Source organism: Pogona vitticeps, chromosome 6 (assembly GCF_051106095.1).
Source record: "Pogona vitticeps strain Pit_001003342236 chromosome 6, PviZW2.1, whole genome shotgun sequence".
NCBI classification, from domain to species: Eukaryota; Metazoa; Chordata; class Lepidosauria; order Squamata; family Agamidae; genus Pogona; species Pogona vitticeps.
In genome coordinates, this window is record NC_135788.1 from 11,230,483 (window position 1) to 11,250,220 (window position 19,738).

The following is a 19,738-nucleotide window of genomic DNA, read 5'->3' on the forward strand; positions in this document are numbered from 1 at the left end:
CTTGTTTCCCATCAACGTGCAACCATAACTTTTCAAACAGGTATCAGTTTTCACATTACTGGGATGCCTTAACATCTGTATTAAATACTGCAAGACTTGGCAATGGGTTTGCAATATTTTGCAAAAATCCTGTGTGTTAATACTTCTGTTGTGGGATTTGTGAAGCATTAGGTCTGAGCTTTTGAGTATTTCATGGTTATGAAACTGCAGTTGAAGCAATTTTTAAGAAATCCCTGCTCAAACAGCTGAGCAGCAGACCATATTTATGCAAGGCTTCTTTCACTGCCTGTCATCTCTATGGGGAGCTGGGGCAAGCCAGTTTAATTACAGGACCCTTTATACAACAAACAGTGCAACAGTGGTCTAACTGGTTTAAGGCAGGTTTGTCACTGAAAAACTTGTTGGTCTGCAAGAAGACTTACAGATGCCTGATCTGATTTGCCTGTAGGTACAAGGATGTGAGATAGCAAGAAGGGCTTCTACCTAACACTTTAAACTATTACTGCCTGTTTGACCAGGCACTAGGAAGTATATATAGCATAGTATGTTAACTGGTGACTTCAGCAGAGTTCATTTAGATTTCACAGCTCATCTTTTCCAACCTGGTGCCGCCCAAATTAGATGTAACATAAGTACTGTACAGCTGCAGCATCTCAGCAGTGGAAGTATTTTGAACAGTCCCTCCTTTTTTTCAAGTATCATCAGTTTCAGGAGAGCAACTGTTAAAGGGACGTGTACAAGCAGCCTTGGGGTATCTGAGACATTTCAGAAGTTGTGGATCACATTTTTCTCTGGTGGGAAAGTACACGTTTATGTCATCTTGTATTTCCTCACAATTACTACTTCTGTAAACTAACCTGAAACTGATCCTAAGTTGCTGAAAGTTAAAGATGGCACAAAAAAGGGTTTCACCTCTATTTTTTTGGTGAAGTAGTTATTGTCATGTTCTTACAGTGTACAAATTGATCCACAGCATTTTAAAACGTCTAGATGTTTTAATTATTAAAATACACCAATGGCTTTTTCTATATCAACAGTTTGTCTGGTAATGTACAATTTTCCTTCTTTAGTTATAGTTAAAACCAAACAGGTTCAGTTGTTTTCAAGGTGCTAAGAAGGTTCATTTTTGACAGTTTGTCAGAATCAGTTTCTTTCCTTTTTAGAGGAAGTTAATTCATAGAAGGCAGGCACATTTGTAAACTGTTGGTGCACATATCCTATCTGTACATTTCTAATTTTGAAATACTATTTTTATAATAACAAAACTTATTTTTCATCATACTTAATGTGCAAACAGATACAGCCAGAGCAACTATTAGAGCAATTAATACCACATCCACAAATTACCTTTTATCTTGTATCATCAACTATCCAGAGTACTAGAAACTTAAATATGAAAAAGTATTGTAGACTCTTGTTAATTTAACCATTCCAGTCATTGTCCTGCACTGTGTACCCAATCTAACTGAACAGCTGATTACAAACAACCCACCATCCCACATAGAGAAAAGAGAGAATCTGAGAACAATGCACTTTTTCATCCCAATTGATAACATAGCAAATATTCAGCCTCTAATAGTTATGCAAAGAAATGCAAACAAGATAATGCGGGCTTTTTAGTAATCCAACTCACAAGCTCATGAAATGAAAGGCAGGAGATTTGAGCCTTCACCCAAGCCATCCAGATCATGCCATATATAAAAACAAATTTCCTTAGTCCTGAAGGGACTACTACTTACTTCAACAACTATGTTGCAATCATCTTTACAAATAACATCCCAGTTTAATAATCCATGACATATTTGAAGGTAATGTCTCACTTTAGATTTGTACATTCCATGGTCCATTACATTCGATGTATCTTATCATGTTCAATAAATCTCTTCAAATTATTCAAGTTATCCCACCACTTAAATAGAAAAGTTTCTGCAATTAGCTTGAACCATGGAGTAATCTTAATTTCATTTCTGGAAGCCTTTTCCAGTAGTTCTCTCAGTTCCTCTTGTGTAACATAGCAGTAGCTTTTAATTTCATTGGGATCTGGATTCAGTGTCACATTCTTCTGCACAAACAGAATGTAATCTATTTCGTGTTCTCCCCAGATCCCATTAGAGCGGGCTTTGTAGTGAATTCGAGTTATGTAGAGAAGTTCTTCTGGTGTCACCTGCAATAAAAATAATTAGTAAAACTAGTAGTGATAACACAGTCCTGCAGGAGTTCAGTTTTTTAAAAACTGGATATCTTTCCAGGACCTCTCAAAACAATCCTGTTCAAAGACTTCCAGGTGACACAGTTCTAAGCAATGGAGAGTAGCACAAGGAACAAAAGCTCTGCTGGTCACATGAGGAAAATGTTCTCTAGTTACCACCACCCCCCCATTATTGCTTTTTTCCCCCTGGTCAAATGACACAGGGTGAAGATTGAAACAACAATTTCCTGGCAAATGGTTTAACTGCAGTTTATTTTCCACTCTCTGGGAGGGTTGTGTTATTTTGTACCTCTGTTGTATCAGTGCATTTCTTACCAGAATTGCCTGTGTGCATTATCTTCCCCCCCCCCAATTTGCCCTAGGATGTATACTACAGTGGTGCCTCGCTTAATGATGTTAATTCGTTCCAGTGAAATTGCTGTAGAGCGAAAACGTAAAGCGAAAATAAAAAACTCATTGAAACGCGTTAAAACCCAGTTAATGCGTTCCAATGGGCTAAAAACTCATCGTCCAGCAAAGATCCTCCATACGGCGGCCATTTTTGGTGCCTGTATAGCGAGGAATCCATCCCTAAGCACAGTGGGGAGCCATTTTGAAACCCCAACTATCAGCTGTTTTGATCGCCGTAATGCGAAGAATTGGTTCCCTGCTTCGGGAACCGATCTTCGCAAAGCGAAAAAAAAAAACAACATTTAAAACATCGTTTTGCAATCGCAAAAACATCATTGTGAAGCGGATTCGTCGTAATGCGGGGTAATCGTTAAGTGGGGCATGACTGTACATGACTGTGAATCAGTACTACAGAGGTATGGAAAGTATTGGAAGGACTAGAGAACATTTTCCTCATGTGACTAGGGCCTGAGTTACAGAGCTGCCTTCTTTCTGGGCACCTACCAGACACACTCTGGTCTTCAGGAGTCTGCAGGCTTCAGTTGGAGCATGCAGGATGTCTCAAACTGCGACTTTGAGGCTTTGTTTTATCAAACTAAAGTGTTCTAACTCTGGTATATGGGCAATTTTAGCTAATCTGAACACAATTTACCTGTTCCAATGGAATTCCTAATTCTGCTTTCAGTCGCCTCTGTGCTGCTCTTCGAATGCCAATTGCATTGTTTTCTTCCAGTTCTAGTGGGTTGCTTAGGGGATGACTGCAACAAGTGTTGGTAAAGCAATCTACAAAAGAGTTTGTGGATTCAGTTTTAACGTGAGATAATAGCATTTCAAGCTACCAAACACTTGAGGGGACCGACCCTCAGGAAAAGGCCTCGTTAGCCACAACAAATACTATTTTGCTGTAAATAAATCTCATAACACAATAGCATACAGTGTGCTATTCAAAGTACCGCCCATCAGCAGAAGCCAATCAAAGCATAATTTCCATAAAAGGATAATTTTATCTTATTTTTTCCCACTAATTCATGAGTATTTTTTCAAAAAGCAGCACTAGAAAATGCCACTCATTATTTCAGTTCTGTTCTCTAATATACACATTGATTCATCATAATCATGCTAAATAGACAAAAAATAATTCATTGTACAAATAGAGCTGGTCCATCAGAAATCTTTGTCAATCTCAGCTGCCTTCTATATAGGTTGAAAAACCAGTTCAGAGACCTTTCAGAAGAAATTAATGCTGCTGCTTGCCAAGTATCTACTTATGTACAAAAGGGTTTCTTCAGGAAGCAAGCATTTAAATTTTGCTTGATAGTCTGATCTGTTCTGTTAAGCTCTACATGTTTGCTTGGGGACATAAATTTCAATGCAGCAAAGGGTATATGCTAGGAAATAACAAACCTGGGAAGGTGATCTTGGCATCTGACCTCTGCTGCAAAAGGAGTTTGTTCTCCGTATTGAACAGGAATACACTGAATGCACGATGTAGCAATCCTAGCACAGAGATAGGCAATAAGCTTTGAAAAAAACTACTGTATGCTGCAAGCAAAAAGGAAACTTCGCTCATGTTTCATTTAACACCAGATTTTTATTTAATAACCAAAGTTTAGCAAAGAACCAAACTACTTCCATTCTCATTTTAAACATGATGGCATCTTACTCTTACAGAACTCTCCAAAGGAACTGAAAAGTTATTCAACCAAATAGTATATTTAAATACACATGCAATCGTTCTTTATAAGGGAGACAGTAGCCTAAAAGAAAAACGGTTTGGTGCGCTCAAAACAAACATAATGAACAAGGACAATGTACTGATAGAAAATGTAATTATGAACAATTCCTTACACACCTAGTTGCTCTCCACAGCAACAATCCTGTTCATTATTTTAAGGGAAGTCCAAATCCTTTTAAAACGTCAGATACTGATGATTTTATTAAACCAGTGTTTTCCACCATATGGGTTGCACAGTATGCTTTCCTCAGATAAACTGATCCAGAGCTACCTTAGTTTAACAACAGTTGTCCCTTCATATTTTCCTTCTCCCCACAATATTCAACAGGATTACTATGTTTATCCTTTCTCGTACAATGGAACAATATAAAGAGACAAGCTTGCGAATATCAAGGTAGGGTATGAATTCATTCTACAGTGGTGCCCCGCAAGACAATGTTAATTCATTCCGTGAAAATCGCTGTTTAGCGAAAACATCGTCTTGCGAAATGCGGTTCCCCACTGGAATGCATTGAAATCCATTGTATGCATTCCAATGGGGACAAATTGTCATCGTGTTGCGAAAATCGCCCATAGGAAAACCATTTTGCGAAGCGCGGATCAGCTGTTAAAATCGTCATCTTGCAAAAAACGGTCCACCCCCCCATCTTGTGAAGCGCGGACCAAAACATAATCCAGCAGAAAATGCCCATAGGAAACACATTATGCAAAGCGCTATAGCGATCACAAAAACTCATCATCATGCGGATTCATCATTTTGAGAGGTAATCGTCTCGTGGGGCACCACTGTATTACTATATGCATACCCCTCAGTTAGTCATAGACAATTACAGTGGTGCCTCACAAGATGGGCATTCCGTTTAAAGATGAATCTGCATTACAAGCTTTTTGCGATCACAAAACAATGTTTTGAATGGGGGAATTTTGCTGCGCGATGATCGGTTCCCTGTTTCGGGAACCGATTTTCGCTTCCCGACGATCAAAACAGCTGGTCGTCGGGTTTTCAAAATGGCCACAGGGTGCTCAAAATGGCTCCCCGCTGTGTTCAGGAGCCATTTTTCACTGCACAGGCACCTGAAAATGGCCGCCCCTATGGAGGATCTTCACTGGACGGTGAGTTCTTAGCCTATTGGAAGACTTTAACCAGGTTTTAATGTGTTTCAATGCCTTTTTTATTTTCGCTTTACGTTTTTGTTCTACAGCGATTTTGCTGGAACGAATTAACGTCGTAATGCGAGGCACCACTGTATACGAAGCAGCACAACAGGAAAGTGTATGAAGCTCATAATCCTTTAGTTATCACTTCTAGTCTTATGCAAAACAGAAGACTACTACAGACTGTGTGTCTTGATTTGCAGGAGAGTTTCCTCCCTTTTCATGAAGCCAGGAAGCAGTCACAGAATGAATAGTTAAGCCTTATTATTTGCTATTTGGGATACATATACCCTGTTTTCCCAAAAATAAGCCCTAATATGATTTTAGAAGATGCTGATAATATAAGTCCTATCCCAAAAATAAGCCCATTAAATGAAACCCTGCCTCCCACCATTGTGCAGCAACCAAAGATGACATGACCATATTTTAATAAATATAGATTTTCATACATTAAAAAAAATCCCCTGAAAATAAGCCTTAATGTGTTTTTTGGAGCAAAAATATAAGACCCTGTCTTATTTTTAGGGAAACACGGTATGAAGCCATCAGGCAGAAGTATATAGAGACAAGGCGAAGTGGAAGGGCAAGCCATATAATTTTACTTTATACATAACATGTGTCTCACTTGGGATTCCACAGGAATTAGTAACAAAGTTAGTAAGCCCAAGTTGCTTTTGAAAGAATTCTACTAATTCAAACACATATGCAAGACTCACCTCTCTAACTTAACTCTTCTATTCTTTTGTCTCGTTGCCTCCAGTTCTATTTTGCAGTATTATTGTGCAAGAGTACACATATATTGTAAATACCTGAAGGCAAGACCTATGTTGCAAGTACCTGGAGGACTTCCCTTTGCCTAGCCCTGCTCCACATAGTGAGGTGCATTTGTCCTCAAATCAACTGGAGTGTTTGGCCAGAATCATATTATATACGGAGGTATTTGAAATATTAAAAAATTACCTTTGTCAATATTTTGATTCAGATGGCAGTTTTTCTTTGTATCTGAGCCAATTCTGTTGTCATTTTCATCAATAAGGATACACATTTCTGCCAGCAACTGCACTTGCTGCTCATCCAGATCCTCTGTGTTTATTTCAGGCATGATTGCGGTATGGATATTCCTAGAAAGAATAATTATCAGAAAGAATTGATCACATTTATTCAGAATCACCCAACCACAATTATACAATTCAAGAGGTTTTTCAATACCATTCACAATTAGCATTATACAAGTCAAATGAACAAAGTTATTACTGGCTCTCGAGAGACTATGGTAACATGCTCTGAATGGTGGAGTGTCCTCTCCAGAGCATGACGCCTGGTTAAATAATATGCGGGATAGGCTGTTACCCAAGCAGCAGATCCCCCCTCTCCACATTGCTGAAATGATCCAATGGAAAGGCAAGAGCCAATACAACTGGTTCCAGCAACGTCGCAGGAGTTGGCAGAACGACACAAACTGCCTTCGGGACTCCAGCTCCGGCTAGTGAGAGGGAAATGCTATATTATACTTGTTAAAGTGTAAGCAACAACCTCTAGGACTTTCCAAATATTAAGGTAATTTCAGTATTCCTATCATTTTGAACAGTAAGATAATGCTAGTTTTAGTCCTCATGCAATATTCCCATTATTAGGTTTGGAGTGCCCTGTGCACAGCATGTATCACTAATTGGTTTAACTTGTGTATCCCAGCTGTTCAAGAAAATATACTGAACACCACAGGATGTTCTGCAGTGGTCGTGCATCCTACATTTCTTCCTACACTGTCTCCAACCCTACTTGCAGGTCTAGCTATTAGCTCATCTAGTTCAGTGTTGTCTACCCAAATCAGGTCTGTTCAAGGTTTCAGCTAGGCATCTTTCCTAGCTTCTGCCTGAAATAATTTTGGACTGAGCCTGAGACCTTTTGCATGCAAAGAACATGATTTACTTCTGAATTATCTTCTAAGAGAAACTGAACAGTAGAAGGCAGCCAGACAAGCGTGAAGCAAAAAAGGAAGCAACAATATCCAACAACTCTTAGAGCCCTGTGTTGTTCAATGCCCGTTACTGATCCTTATTATTTCTGGAAAAAAAAAACATTTAAAATTTGTTGCCAGCAGAAACATAATGTTCATAAATGTTGGGGTGGGAAACCTCTGACCCACCAGATACTTTAGATTATAACACCCAGAACATCTAGGACTATAGATTCCCTCTCACCACCTCTAAACTCAAGCTTATTGAGGATGCACTGGTAGAAGAATCGGTCTACCTCCCCATTCTTGCCTGTGATAAAGCATTTAAAAGTAGCAGGTCGTGGCTCTAACAGGTGACTCCTTACTTACCACCACACACTGCAATAACTGTTTTTGTCCAGTAGTTAAAAGTGTCTGGCTGCTCACATCTGTCACCCACTCACCACTTGCTCTCACACCATCTAAACACAAGCCTGTTGAGGATATGGCCCTGGAGTAAAGACTGAAAAAAGTGCTCTAGACTAGAGCCAACCCGATCTCCCTGGTGAAACGTAAAATAAACTTTTTGGGGGGGGGAGTAAAAAAGAAAATTCACAGAACGTTTGTGCATCCCAGTTCAACATCCCCCTTGCTTTTGTGATTCTCTCTCTCACACACACACACACACGTGTGAAACTAAATACTGTACGATAATCAACTGGCCCTGTCTGTCAGTCAACTCTTTCTGAGGCAAATTCTCAACAAAACACTTGTGCGGAGATCTAGTATATATTTCCGGGCAAAGAAAAAAGCAACCAAAGTCGGTGGCTTTTAACGTCCCACAGACTCAAGTCCAGCTGGGCGCTGCAAACAACACACAAGGCGGAACGAGACGTCTTTTCGGGTCGCGGGGGGGGTCTCCCTTAAAGCCCCTGAGGGAGGAAATGAAAGCCCCCCCCCCAAGCCCTTTCCTCTGAAGGTTACTCAAGTGCTCCCTTCACGAGGCCCTCCTCCTCTTCCTCCCCCGTCCCCGACACACACTTTACTCTTTTCCTCACCGCGCCTGGTCTCTAGGCCACACCGGCTCTCCCTTCAGGCGCGCGAAGGCGAGGGGAGACAGGAGAGGCGGCGGCGGGGACGGCAACGGCTGGGCCAACCGCGAGCGGCGTCGCTGAAGGGAGACGGAAAGGACGCGCCACTCCTCCGAACCTGCCCGCGCACCTCTGAGCGCGAGCGCCGCCAACTGCCGCCCTACTGGCCCCCCGCGCGACGCGCGCCACATGGCGAAGCTCTTACGCCCCGCCCCGCCCCGCTCTTCCTGGCTAATGGCGGCAGCCCGAGCCCCTGACGTCACAGAGTGGGCCGATCGCGCCACCGCGAAACAGCGCCAGACGCTCCAGTCCCGTCAGTGGCCAGCGGTGGGTAATTTGCGGGCCCGCCGCCGAATAGGGAGGAGGGCAAAGTGGTGAGAGGGGCGGGGCTAAGGGCAGCCGCTTATTTCAGGAAGTCGGAGGGGGTGAATTGAAACGGTCGAAGCAGAAGGCGTCAGGAGCGGAGGGGGGCGGGGGGAAGGAGAGACAATTGATTGGCAGGAAACCAAATAAAGGCGGAGACAAGGGAGATAGATAGGTGGGCGAACCAATGACGGCGCTTAGCCACCACCACGGACTTGAAACTGCAGAGCTTGAAGGGGGCAAATAAGGCTCATCGAGTCCAGCCCTATAGTTATCTCAAGGAAGGAACGTTATAGAAGACCTTCCCCTTTACACACGAGGAAACGAGTCTGAATTGTAGAGGCTTAGCAAAAAAAAATAAAAAATAAAAAAAAAAATAAAAAAAAGTACCAGTTCAAGTGAATGCATGTGCGATGTACCCAATTCACCACATCCTTGTGGCGCGGGCAATAAAAATGCTGATGTTCCGTGTTTATTGCTTTTCTAAAGCTTGGTATCCGTTGTTGCCGTTATTCGCTGCAAAAGAGTAGTCACCGTCGCCAGGCTGTGGAGAGGGGGGGAATACAGTACCTCCCTGTGCCTAGGTGCTTGTGGAAATCAGGGGGCCACCTCTCCTTGGACAAAATGCTTACAGAGTGATTATTTAATATTCTGGGTCTCCTAAGACTGATCTCTTGACATGAGCCCGATACAATCTATGCACCATGAAGTTTTCAAAAACGTTTTTGTTTCATAAACAGCAACTGATTTTTCCACCATTTCCAAGGTTCACTCAGCCGTCCACCCTTCCGAAGTCAGACGGAGTTACCCATCTTGCTGGGGGTGGAGGTGGAACGTGTTGCCTGCATAATGAAATTCCCAGAGAGCGCTTGAAACTATGGGGCAGTATAAGCTACACACTTTGATTTTGTTGGCAAGATAGTAATGTGTGGCAACCACAAGGAGGCATCATGCTACCTTGCAAATGAGTACAGTTCAGTAATAGAGATATTATGGGAGTCAAGGGACATCTTCCATTTTAATAAGGATCATCTTAGAACTAGAACAGTTCTAAGAATGATCTGAGCTCCTGTCAAGGAGGCACAATGGGGAATTTAACTCCCAATATCTGGCTCCACAGTCAGAAACCTAAACCATTTAATTATCAAAATGCTGCCAAAGTGAATAGGGCCAGAGATTGTGCACTTATCTTCATCATCTTTAGATCTGCAGAGCTGGAAGGGATCCTATGGATCATCGAGTTCAACCTCTAATACACTTCCAGCTTCAGGTTCCACTGCCAAATACACAGGGGTAGATCTTTTTGAAACAAAAAATAAAAATGAAATATAAATTCTGCTCTTAACGTGGTCGGCCCTCCATCCAAAAGACTGACTAGGTCAACATCTGTATTTTGTAATAATTTATTATTAAAACTCCTTTATTATTACACAACCATATGGGGCTTTTGCTGGTCCTCCACACTCCAACCATAAATGATTTTGTATTTTTTACTGAGGAGAGTAAAGTTCACAGAATTATAAAATCTCTGTTTATGCAGCCAATATACTTAAGTACTTATTATTATTTTGACTTATATAATTCCTCATAATGCTACAGCACTCTCTGGGTGGCAATTATGCAAATAATACTTTGCCCCCACCTCCAGCTAGTTGGGTACTAATTATACCAACCTTGGAAGACTGAGCCAGCTACCTGAACCCCTCGGGATTAAATTCAGGTCATGAGCAAAGGCTTGGTTGCAGTATATCCACTGCACCATAGGGCTCTGTATACTTCATTATTTATTTTATTATTTCCACTTCTATACTGCCTCATTAGTGACACCACTCTCTGGGCAGTTCACAATATATAATAAAATCATACAGTAAAAATACTATGCAAAAATTTTAAAAATGGCAAAATTAGAATAAACCCTCTCGAACTAAAACCCGATCGAACTACCCAGTCACATCCGACCCTTGGCGATTTAATGAGCCAGCTCTCTTCATGATTTCCGATCTCGTACTGCTTCTTTCAAGTGCTTTATATTTTGGCCGGTGTCTGCTTTGATTACATCTAACCAACACATTTGGTGTCCTCGTTGTTGTCTATCAACTGACCATTCCGAGCAGAACATCTTTCTCCAATGATGTTGATCCCATGACATGGCTGAAATAACTAAGTCTAAATTTTGCTATTTTGCCTTCCAGTGACATGTCTTATGTGTTTCAGCACTTCTTTATCCATTATACAGTATTTGCAGTCCATGGAATACACAAGAGCTTCCTCCAACACCATAGCTCAAAAGAATCAATTTTTCTTCTTCATCGTCCAACTTCCACAGCTATATGTAGTTATGGGGAACACATTGGTATGAACTAATCTGAACTTGGTTGCCAAGCTGACATTGTTACTTTTCCGTGTTTGGTTGATACTCATTGCTGTGTGACCTAGCATGATTTGACGTTTTATTTCTTGGCCGCAATCGCTGTTTGGATTGACCAGTGAACCTAAAAAGATGTATTCTTCCACATATTCAAGGTCCCTCTCCACCAATTACTATTTCAATGTTTCAATTTTTTTGCTAAAACCACCTTTCACTAAAATATTTTTAGATTTTTAAGCACAAATACTTAAACAGAAAAGATCAATGAGCCTCAAGTTTAATTTTTAAGAGGCTGCAAATTGATCATGGGTGAAATTCAGCAGGGTGAGGCCTCTGTTGACCAGAATTACTGAGGTTGAGAACCACCCATAAATTTGCAGGTTGGCATCCTCCTCCATGGTTTGTAAACAATTTCCGCCGATTTTAAGGCCTGTGTAAGAGGAGGAAAAGGTTACCCTACAAAATCTGTTCAGATATGATTTCCTATTAAACCCAACGAATTTATTCCCAGGTACGTTTCTATACAAAGGGACGTGGTGGCGCTAAGTCTGTGCTGCAGAGTCAGAAGACCAAGCAGTCATAAGATCGAATCCACGCGACGGAGTGAGCTCCCGTCGCTTGTTCCAGCTCCCGCCAACCTAGCGGTTCGAAAGCATGTAAATGCGAGTAGATTAATAGGGGCCACCTCGGTGGGAAGATAACAGCGTTCCGTGTCTAAGTCGCACTGGCCATGTGACCATGGAAGATTGTCTTTGGACAAAACGCTGGCTCTATGGCTTGGAAACGGGGATGAGCACCGCCCCCTAGAGTCGAACACGACTGGACAAAAATTGTCAAGGGGAACCTTTACCTTACGTTTCTATACAGAACTGCCGCCCGACTCCCCAGTAAACACGCACAGAGTCCGCCTGCGGAGTCTCCTAATAAGATTCAGCCGGCGGGGTCGGTTTCTGGGGACGCAGGGCCGAGAAGGCTCTCGCGACCGCGCCAAGACGGAAGGTCAAAGCTCCCGACTCGAGAGGCCGACTCGTCCGGCTCTTACGCCGCGGACGAGTGGAACGCGAGTCACGTGAGTCACCGCGGCCCCTCTTGGTCGCCCCTTCCTCTCTAGCTGAGTGGAGGGGGAAAGAGAGAGAGCGGTCTCTATGGTGCCGGCGTTATTTCCGGTTCTAACCGGAAGTGGTCTTGAGGTACTCCGGGACGAGCGGTTTTGGGTGCGTTCGGGTTTTGGGGGAGAAGACGAGCAGCCGCCGGCGGCGCCTTTCCTCGTCATTCCCCCCCTTTACCTTTACTATCACTCTCCGCTCATCCTCCGTGGGGGTGTATTCTTATCGCCACCCCCTCGTCACCTTGTCCCTCCCTCCTCCGGGCAAGGGAGCCGCCCCCTCCGGTGGACTTCGAAGGTGAGCCTCAGGGCCTCTTCCCGCCTCCCTTCCCTACCCCGCCGGTTCGTCTTCACTGGGAGGGGTCCCGGCCCTCTTCTCAGCCGCGGGTGGTAGTTTCCGTTTACCTCAGGGTAACGGTTTTTTTTTTGAACTGAGGAGCAAGGGAATATTGGGGCTGGTGTGAAGAGAGAGCAGGAGGTTCTGGGCTGTGTTCCCAATGATTTTGGGGAACTGGGCTGCTACGGAGCATATTTATTTACTTAATTTATTTAAAATATCATAACCTCGCCTTCCTCCTTTATCAAGGACCCCGGTCGGCTTACGTAATTGAAAGACAACATCTGAAGCTAAAAGCAATGAGTCTAGAAATGCAGTTTACATCATTTACAGGCAATATTGGAAGCTAAAAATATACGAAGTGTAGCAATATTAATACCTAGCACATGCTGGGTAGGGTTGCTGTGTGGAATACTCTCAAACTGGCTTTTCTTTGTATTACTTCCCTTTGTATGCTTGGTGTGTGGGGTTTTTTTGTTCTTTTTTATTTCAGTGGCTTAAATGTCTGTGAGACGTTAAATAAAAAAAATTTAACATGTAAACCTACTTTACAAGAATAGAGGTAAACAGAGGCTGTTTCCTAAGCGGGGGCACAAAGATCTGATTGTGTGTATTAGCACAGTCAAATACTAGGTTGTCATGTTAGCTGTCATAAATGGTCTTGTTCGTCTCTCGGCTTTCCTTCAGAATATCCAGAATACAGAAGTATTAAGTGGTACACTTGCTCCAAGGTGTATATTTTGTGAATGTATGAAGCAACCAAGGGTAATTAGTGTTGGGAGGACTGCCAGTTACTTTCTGTGGGGTGTGTTGTTATCCCCACCCCCTCTTTTCTGAGAGATTGCTGTCTTAATGACCTGCTCGTCCCTGAGCACTCATTTTCTCGGATGACAACATTTCTACAGTTTGTGGTTACTTCAGGCTGTGTTCTACAAATTTATTTGCCACTTTTGTTGCAAATTGGAAGAGCTGATAAACGTGTGTCAACAAAATAGAGGATAGTGTATATTCTTTATGAAAGCAGATAAAATGACATAGAATTTTAGGGGAGGAGTGATAGATCCTGTAAAGAACATATGCATTGCTTGTGACAGCTTCCAGGATCAGTCTCTGGTGTTTCAACCTGATGTTGGGGAAATTGGAACCACTGAAGAGCAGGTCAGCATAAGCCAGGAGTGGGCAACCTCTGTCTGTTGTTTAACTGTGGCTTCCACCCACCTTAGTCAGAATAGCTGGTAGTGGAAGAGGATGGGAGTTGCAGTTAAGTAAACAATTAGAGTTGCACAACTCTTTTGAAAGCAACATGAAGCTGACCAGTGATCTGACTGTTTAAGGGAGGATCCTGTACTGCAGAAAATAGGCCCCTTTGTTAGCATTTAAGCTTTGTTTATGGAGGAAATCACTTTTAATGCATCTTCTCAATTTTTTGCCGTCTAATATTTTTATTAGGTTTGAAAAAAAATTATTTTATCCCCTGCTTAGTTAAAATTTATAATTTTCATTGTATTGTTGGTACGCATATGGCAATGGGAGAAGGAAAAACATGTAGAAACGATAATGGAAAGTGTAGATTAGACTTTTAAAAGAAGATCATTGGGAAAGAAAATTTATTGGGTAATTTATTTGAACAATTTCATCACTAACTGGGCAGTTAAACTGTTATGTTACTAAATATGTGGTTAAAATATTAAAGTGCATTACTACTAGGTTCGAATGTTAAGTTACAATGCATTCCCTAGGTTGCCAATATGGCAGTACAGTACTGGGATTGCTGTGTAGAGGATTTTGTGCAGATATTTTTAGTTTGCTTCTCTTCTGGAGCAGGAGCTCTCTTAAAACAGCATTTCTCAGATTGTAGGCTGGGGCACCAAGGGAGCTTCAAGTCAGAAGTGGGTTTCAGTGTTTTAACTTGCTCAGTGATTCTTCCTTTGCTCCATTTTGAGTCACATCCTTTGTGTTGGTACCATGCCTGCATCTCCACTGAGACATAGGCAGAGTGAAACAAAGCATCCAAATTTGAAACAAGGAAAGAAAAGGAAAAGGTGGCAAGGAGACAGGGACCTTTGGGGATTTAAGAAGGAAAAGGAGGATGCATTATTTGAAAGGAAAGGTCCATAGGAACGATTAAAGGAGATTAGAAAAAGGAAAAAAGGAATTAAAAATAATACAAAAATAAAGAGGAAAATGATCAGAGGGATACATTTTTACAGAAGAATCTTAGACATATATTGTTGTTTATTTTATGTATAGTGTACTTCATTTAATTATGTAAAAAAAGCTTTTGAGTATTGAAAGAAACAAAATCTAGAATATTGTACTGAATAAGTTAAACCTACATAGATATTGAGAAACAAAATATGCATTTTACCTGATTGAAAAATTACTAGATGCTGACATCTTGTAAATTAGAATATTCCTAGTGAATTAGGGTGTTAACAGAATTGGATAAACCAAGGTTAATAAGAAACTACAGTACATCAGAACAAAGTAAACTAGCAAATGAGATAATATGAAAAATATACAGATATATGATAGGATTTATGTAACTGGATTTATGTTTTCTAATTAAAGATAAGATGTGGTTTTAAAGCATAGATAATAGTTTGCTGTTCTTATGATAAGGTTAGGAAAGTGAACAGTGAATTGATGTGATTTAGTAGAAATGCTGCAGTAATTGGAAAAGGAACATTTTAACTTCTTGAATTAAAACACAGCTACATGATTTGAACAGCATCAACAGTTGCTGAAATCCTGTTCATTCTGGAATTACAAAGTTACATCTTTGCCCAGGTGACCAGCATTGCACAATTTTACTGTGCAATCAGTTGCATGGTTCCCATTGCGACTGTTGCATGGCACAAAAAAGCAGAAGTGCTTTGTGAATATTTCACTCTGCTGCAGTTTCTGTACTGTTTCTGCAGCCTTATTTGTATATGTGGATTTGGTTAACAGGATTTTACCCAGTGAATGAAAGTTCAGTGCAGAAGATTGCTGGTTTGAATAAATTATTTAGCTGGACAAATAAAATTCTGATCTAAAGAACATACTGTATTGTTGTGTTAGTCACTGTAACAGTCCTCCCCTACCATTGTCCTTTAAATTATTACCTGCTTTCAATATTGTATCCTGAGCCAATTATTGAAATCCTAGTTTAAAAACCAAACCCAGTTGTGAAGGAAGAACTCCATGGATACTGCATTCTTGTGGTACTCCATGGAGTTCAAATTCTGGATTTGGGGACTGAAGACAGAAACACAACTCTGTGCCATTAGGTATGTATGCGTCATCTGTGCTAGATCCTGACTGAAACCTTCAGTCCTGAAATCAGGTGACATGCCTGTATTATTTTCTCCAATGCACCTTGATGCTGGCCCAGATCCTGCTACCTAGTTACAGTGGTGTAGTAACTGACATAACTTTTGGAGACTAATTGCTCCAAGTTAAGAAATCAATGTAGATATGATCAATTGCATGCTGAGTCACACAATTCTGTATGTAACTGATGACATCTATGATGATTTCTTGGGCAGTTTACATCCAAAACTTATGCTATTTGCATAACTATGCAAGAGGACTTTCGCCTCAGACTGCTTCTTTCCTGGTTCAGTTTCTTAATAGGTGATAGATAAGTGATATCTTTTATGAATTTTGGACATCAATAACAGCATATAAATTGGAACTGCCTACAAGAATTTGATGCACAGCCTTGAAGAAGATGATTTATCACCGAAAGGTCACCGTTTGTTTTTTGTTTTCTGTTTTTTTTGTTTTATATTTTAAATGGTCGATTAAAGATATTCTCTATTCCTGTATTTGTATTATTTCCATGGTCATGTGGCCTTTTCCTAATTTTTAGTAGGGGATATTATTCTTGTTGTTTATTTTCTTCCATGTGTAGCCTTTCCGCATATATTGCTTCTCTGTATTGGATCTTTCCCAATTGAATTTCTGGCTTTGATCCCAGAATAATGCAGTATTCTTGACTATAGGACTGCTTCATCCTGTTTTGATGTTGACCTTTCACTTGTGTTCTTAAGGCATTCCCATTTGGGGAAATTTTATGGAAGGCTTCCAGGAAAAACTCATGTCATGGAGTGTTTCATAGAAGAGACACTTCTCAAGATTCTGTATGTGTTTAGTGTTGAAATATTTGGTGCATATTAGCCTGTTACTGTTTTAATGCATTGTTCAGGGGACTATAAAAGATAAGAGACAACCCATAAATATATTGATGTAAACATCATGAAACAGAATTATTCAAAAAATTGTACAACATAGTGTTGTAGACAATATTTACTCAAAGAAAGCAGCCTACAAAGATATCTTCGCTGAAGATCCCTTGCATATTATAGTGGACTTCTAAGGATCACTTTTTAGTGTACATACAGTTCACATGGGTTGCTCATCAGACCTCCCTTACAGATAAGCAAGTATAATGTAGAATAAACTCCTGCAACACAGCTTGAGCAAAGGAAGACAATTTAGGGTGAGTAAGTTGTCACTTAGGATTGGTTGCCTAGTATTGACTGATTTTATCCCATGATATATCTTTGGAGGAGCAGCCGGTTTTCAAAGAACCAAGCTTGAAAATTACTTTTCATTAGATTTCATTCTTTGCTACACTTTTAATTAATTTATTTCTCCAAAACAATATGATTATTTAAAAATACATTCTGATGTTTCCTAAAACAGATAATCCCTTGGCTTGATTAGTTTTTATTCTTTCATTAGACTATTCATCTTGATTATGAAACACCAGAAGAAGCAGCACATAGGAATACCAGCTATTCCTGTAGGATAGAACATTCCATTATATGCCATTAAATCAAATTTTAAGCATTTTACTCACATGTATAAAACATGTTATATTAAAAGGAAAGATTAAATACTGGGATGCTTTTTCTGCTGGAATAATCTAGAACTTTCTAAAAGGTGTGTGTTTAAAGGAGGATCATTTGTGGCTTAAACTAGATTGAGACACCTAAATGTGTTTTTACTGTTATTAAGTTTGGAGTCAGTTTGAGAGAGCAAAATGAAAATGTAGATTTGAGTCATCTATTATAATGGTTCTCAACCCAGGCATTCTTGGACTGCGGCTCCCAGAAACCCCAGCGAGCACAACTAGTGGCGAAAGTGTCTGTGCATTACAGTCCAAGAACACCTGGGTTACCCAAGTTTGGGAATCAGTGGTTTGTTGTAACCCCATTACATGAGCAAGTAGCTTTGAAAAATCCCATTTTTGTTTGCGGATGTAGTTCAAATATGTAACAAAGTCTTTTTTTTTTGTCATTAGTTGTTTCAAATGATGAATGGGATCATTTCCCAGTATAAAACATTATGTGGGCAGGTGTTGCAGGGCCAGAGTTGAAATGATGAGTGAGACTGTAATCAAAGTGCAAAGGTGCTCCTAGAAATAAAGTGCTTGGTATAATTCTATCAAATAATGTAGCTGCTGAAACAGGTGAGGCTTTTCCAACAAGTGATTCCTGGTATAGGGTTGCTGGAAGCCCAGTTTCCTCAGGTTAAACATTCACACAAATTGAAAAATTAAAAGTCATTGAGGTAGGCTACACCTACAACAGGGTGCCATGTGGAACGCGTGGAGGTTTCATAAATTTATGCTGTGTCAGGTACCCTTTGCGAAATGTTGCTATTTGCACGCTGTGGCTTTTATGCTATGGCTACCAGAAATTCTGTATGGTGCCTGGCAGAATGGGAAATTCTGGGTGTAGTTTCTAGCAAATCTTAACTATATGTTATGTTTCCTTATTGCTTTGGACCATCTGTTTCATGGGACTGCATTTGGCAGCTTGCTCACCTGAATGGTGGTGTATTGAAAAACAGATTACATCCACACTGCTTTTACTCAGAACGTACTCTTGTATAAAGCTTTTTCTAGAATACTGCTTTTGACATTTATGGCATAGTTTCAGTGTGAATCCAGCTGAAATAAATGGGATATGCTTTTAAGCAAGTAAGCATATGATGGGTCTGTAAAGATACATGTCTACTTCTTCTGTACAGACCCAAGGTCATGAATTTACAAGAGTCTGACCATGCTGAAGTTTAAGTTATCTTTAGAGATGGGGTTATTTGTATTCGTATATGACTGTCCCCGCACGGTCCGCTCACCGATCCGACGCAGATGGCGCAATTCGATTCTAAAATGGGTCCGCAACACGCGATCCACTCGCCACTCTTTGACCTTACAGCGAGGCTTGTACTCCCACCTCCTGCCAGGAGTGGCGAGCGGATTGCGTGCTGCAGAGCCATTGGTAGAATCGCACTGCCCACATCTGCAGTGGATTGGTGAGCGGACTGTCTGGCCCTATGGGGTTGGACTTTTGTTAACACCACCTGTGCGGGGATATTCGTATTTGTATACGAATACCCCCATCTCTAATTATCTTAAATTTGAACTGTAGTTTCTTCAAACTTATAGTTGGTTTCTTATAGTAGCCTTTGCATTTTTTCATTGCAAGTATTAAATGTAAACACAGTTGTGCATGCTTTTTAGATACAATAAATGTTCACATTTGACCATTGTCTTTTTGACCATTGTTTGCATTTTCTTCACTAATCAATATTTAATGTGGTTTTCATAGGATATTTAACATGACACTGATATACTGGACAGGTAATTTCCATTGTTTTGAAAACCTAATTTAATAAGGTGAATCCAGGTGACTGCCAGAAACTGATTGTTACGCTCTTGTAGCAATATACTGCCCAAATATTTGTTCTCTTAATTTTGAATCTTCAAATTTGTAATATGTTTATGATGAGATGTAGAATTTGATTCTGACTCAAATCACTTTTTCAACTTGGGGAAGTGATTTAATACAAAAACTTTAAAGGGTGGTATTTCTTTCTTCTAGCATTTATATTGCCTGTTTAAAATACAGAAGTTGTTCTGTATTTTCAGTGAGGTGGGTTATGGGTAAATCTGCAATGCAATTCTGTACATATTTTCTCAGAACTAAGTCTCAGCTAGGCTCAGTGTGCCTTATTTCCACATTTATGGGATACAAGATTATGGCCTGATATTA

At 40.6% G+C, this 19,738-nt stretch overlaps 2 protein-coding genes across 5 annotated transcripts in view; one reads left to right on the plus strand and one right to left on the minus strand.

Moving 5' to 3' along the window:
* Nucleotides 1-975: 975 nt before the first annotated feature.
* Nucleotides 976-8,720, minus strand: IDI1 (isopentenyl-diphosphate delta isomerase 1). Of its 2 annotated transcripts, none has more exons than XM_073002913.2 (5): nucleotides 8,484-8,720; nucleotides 6,450-6,610; nucleotides 4,004-4,096; nucleotides 3,252-3,382; nucleotides 976-2,164 (listed from the first exon to the last, which is right to left on the minus strand). In XM_073002913.2, the coding sequence occupies exons 1-5, from the start codon at nucleotides 8,705-8,707 to the stop codon at nucleotides 1,847-1,849; spliced, it is 927 nt and encodes a 308-aa protein (XP_072859014.2). In that variant the 5' UTR covers nucleotides 8,708-8,720; the 3' UTR covers nucleotides 976-1,846. The 2 variants fall into 2 exon arrangements, with proteins under 2 accessions (XP_072859014.2, XP_072859015.1); XM_073002914.2 differs by having other exon boundaries at nucleotides 8,465-8,595.
* Nucleotides 8,721-12,416: 3,696 nt separating this feature from the next.
* The window catches only part of WDR37 (WD repeat domain 37), a 51,164-nt gene continuing 43,842 nt past the window's right edge, over nucleotides 12,417-19,738 (plus strand). For 2 of the 3 annotated variants that reach the window (XM_020779687.3, XM_020779688.3), the window contains exon 1: nucleotides 12,417-12,650. The gene's annotated coding sequence lies outside the window, so the exon portion shown is untranslated. Of the gene's footprint in view, nucleotides 12,651-19,299; nucleotides 19,327-19,738 lie in introns of those variants that run through there. The other variant, XM_078378535.1, reaches the window with a different exon arrangement.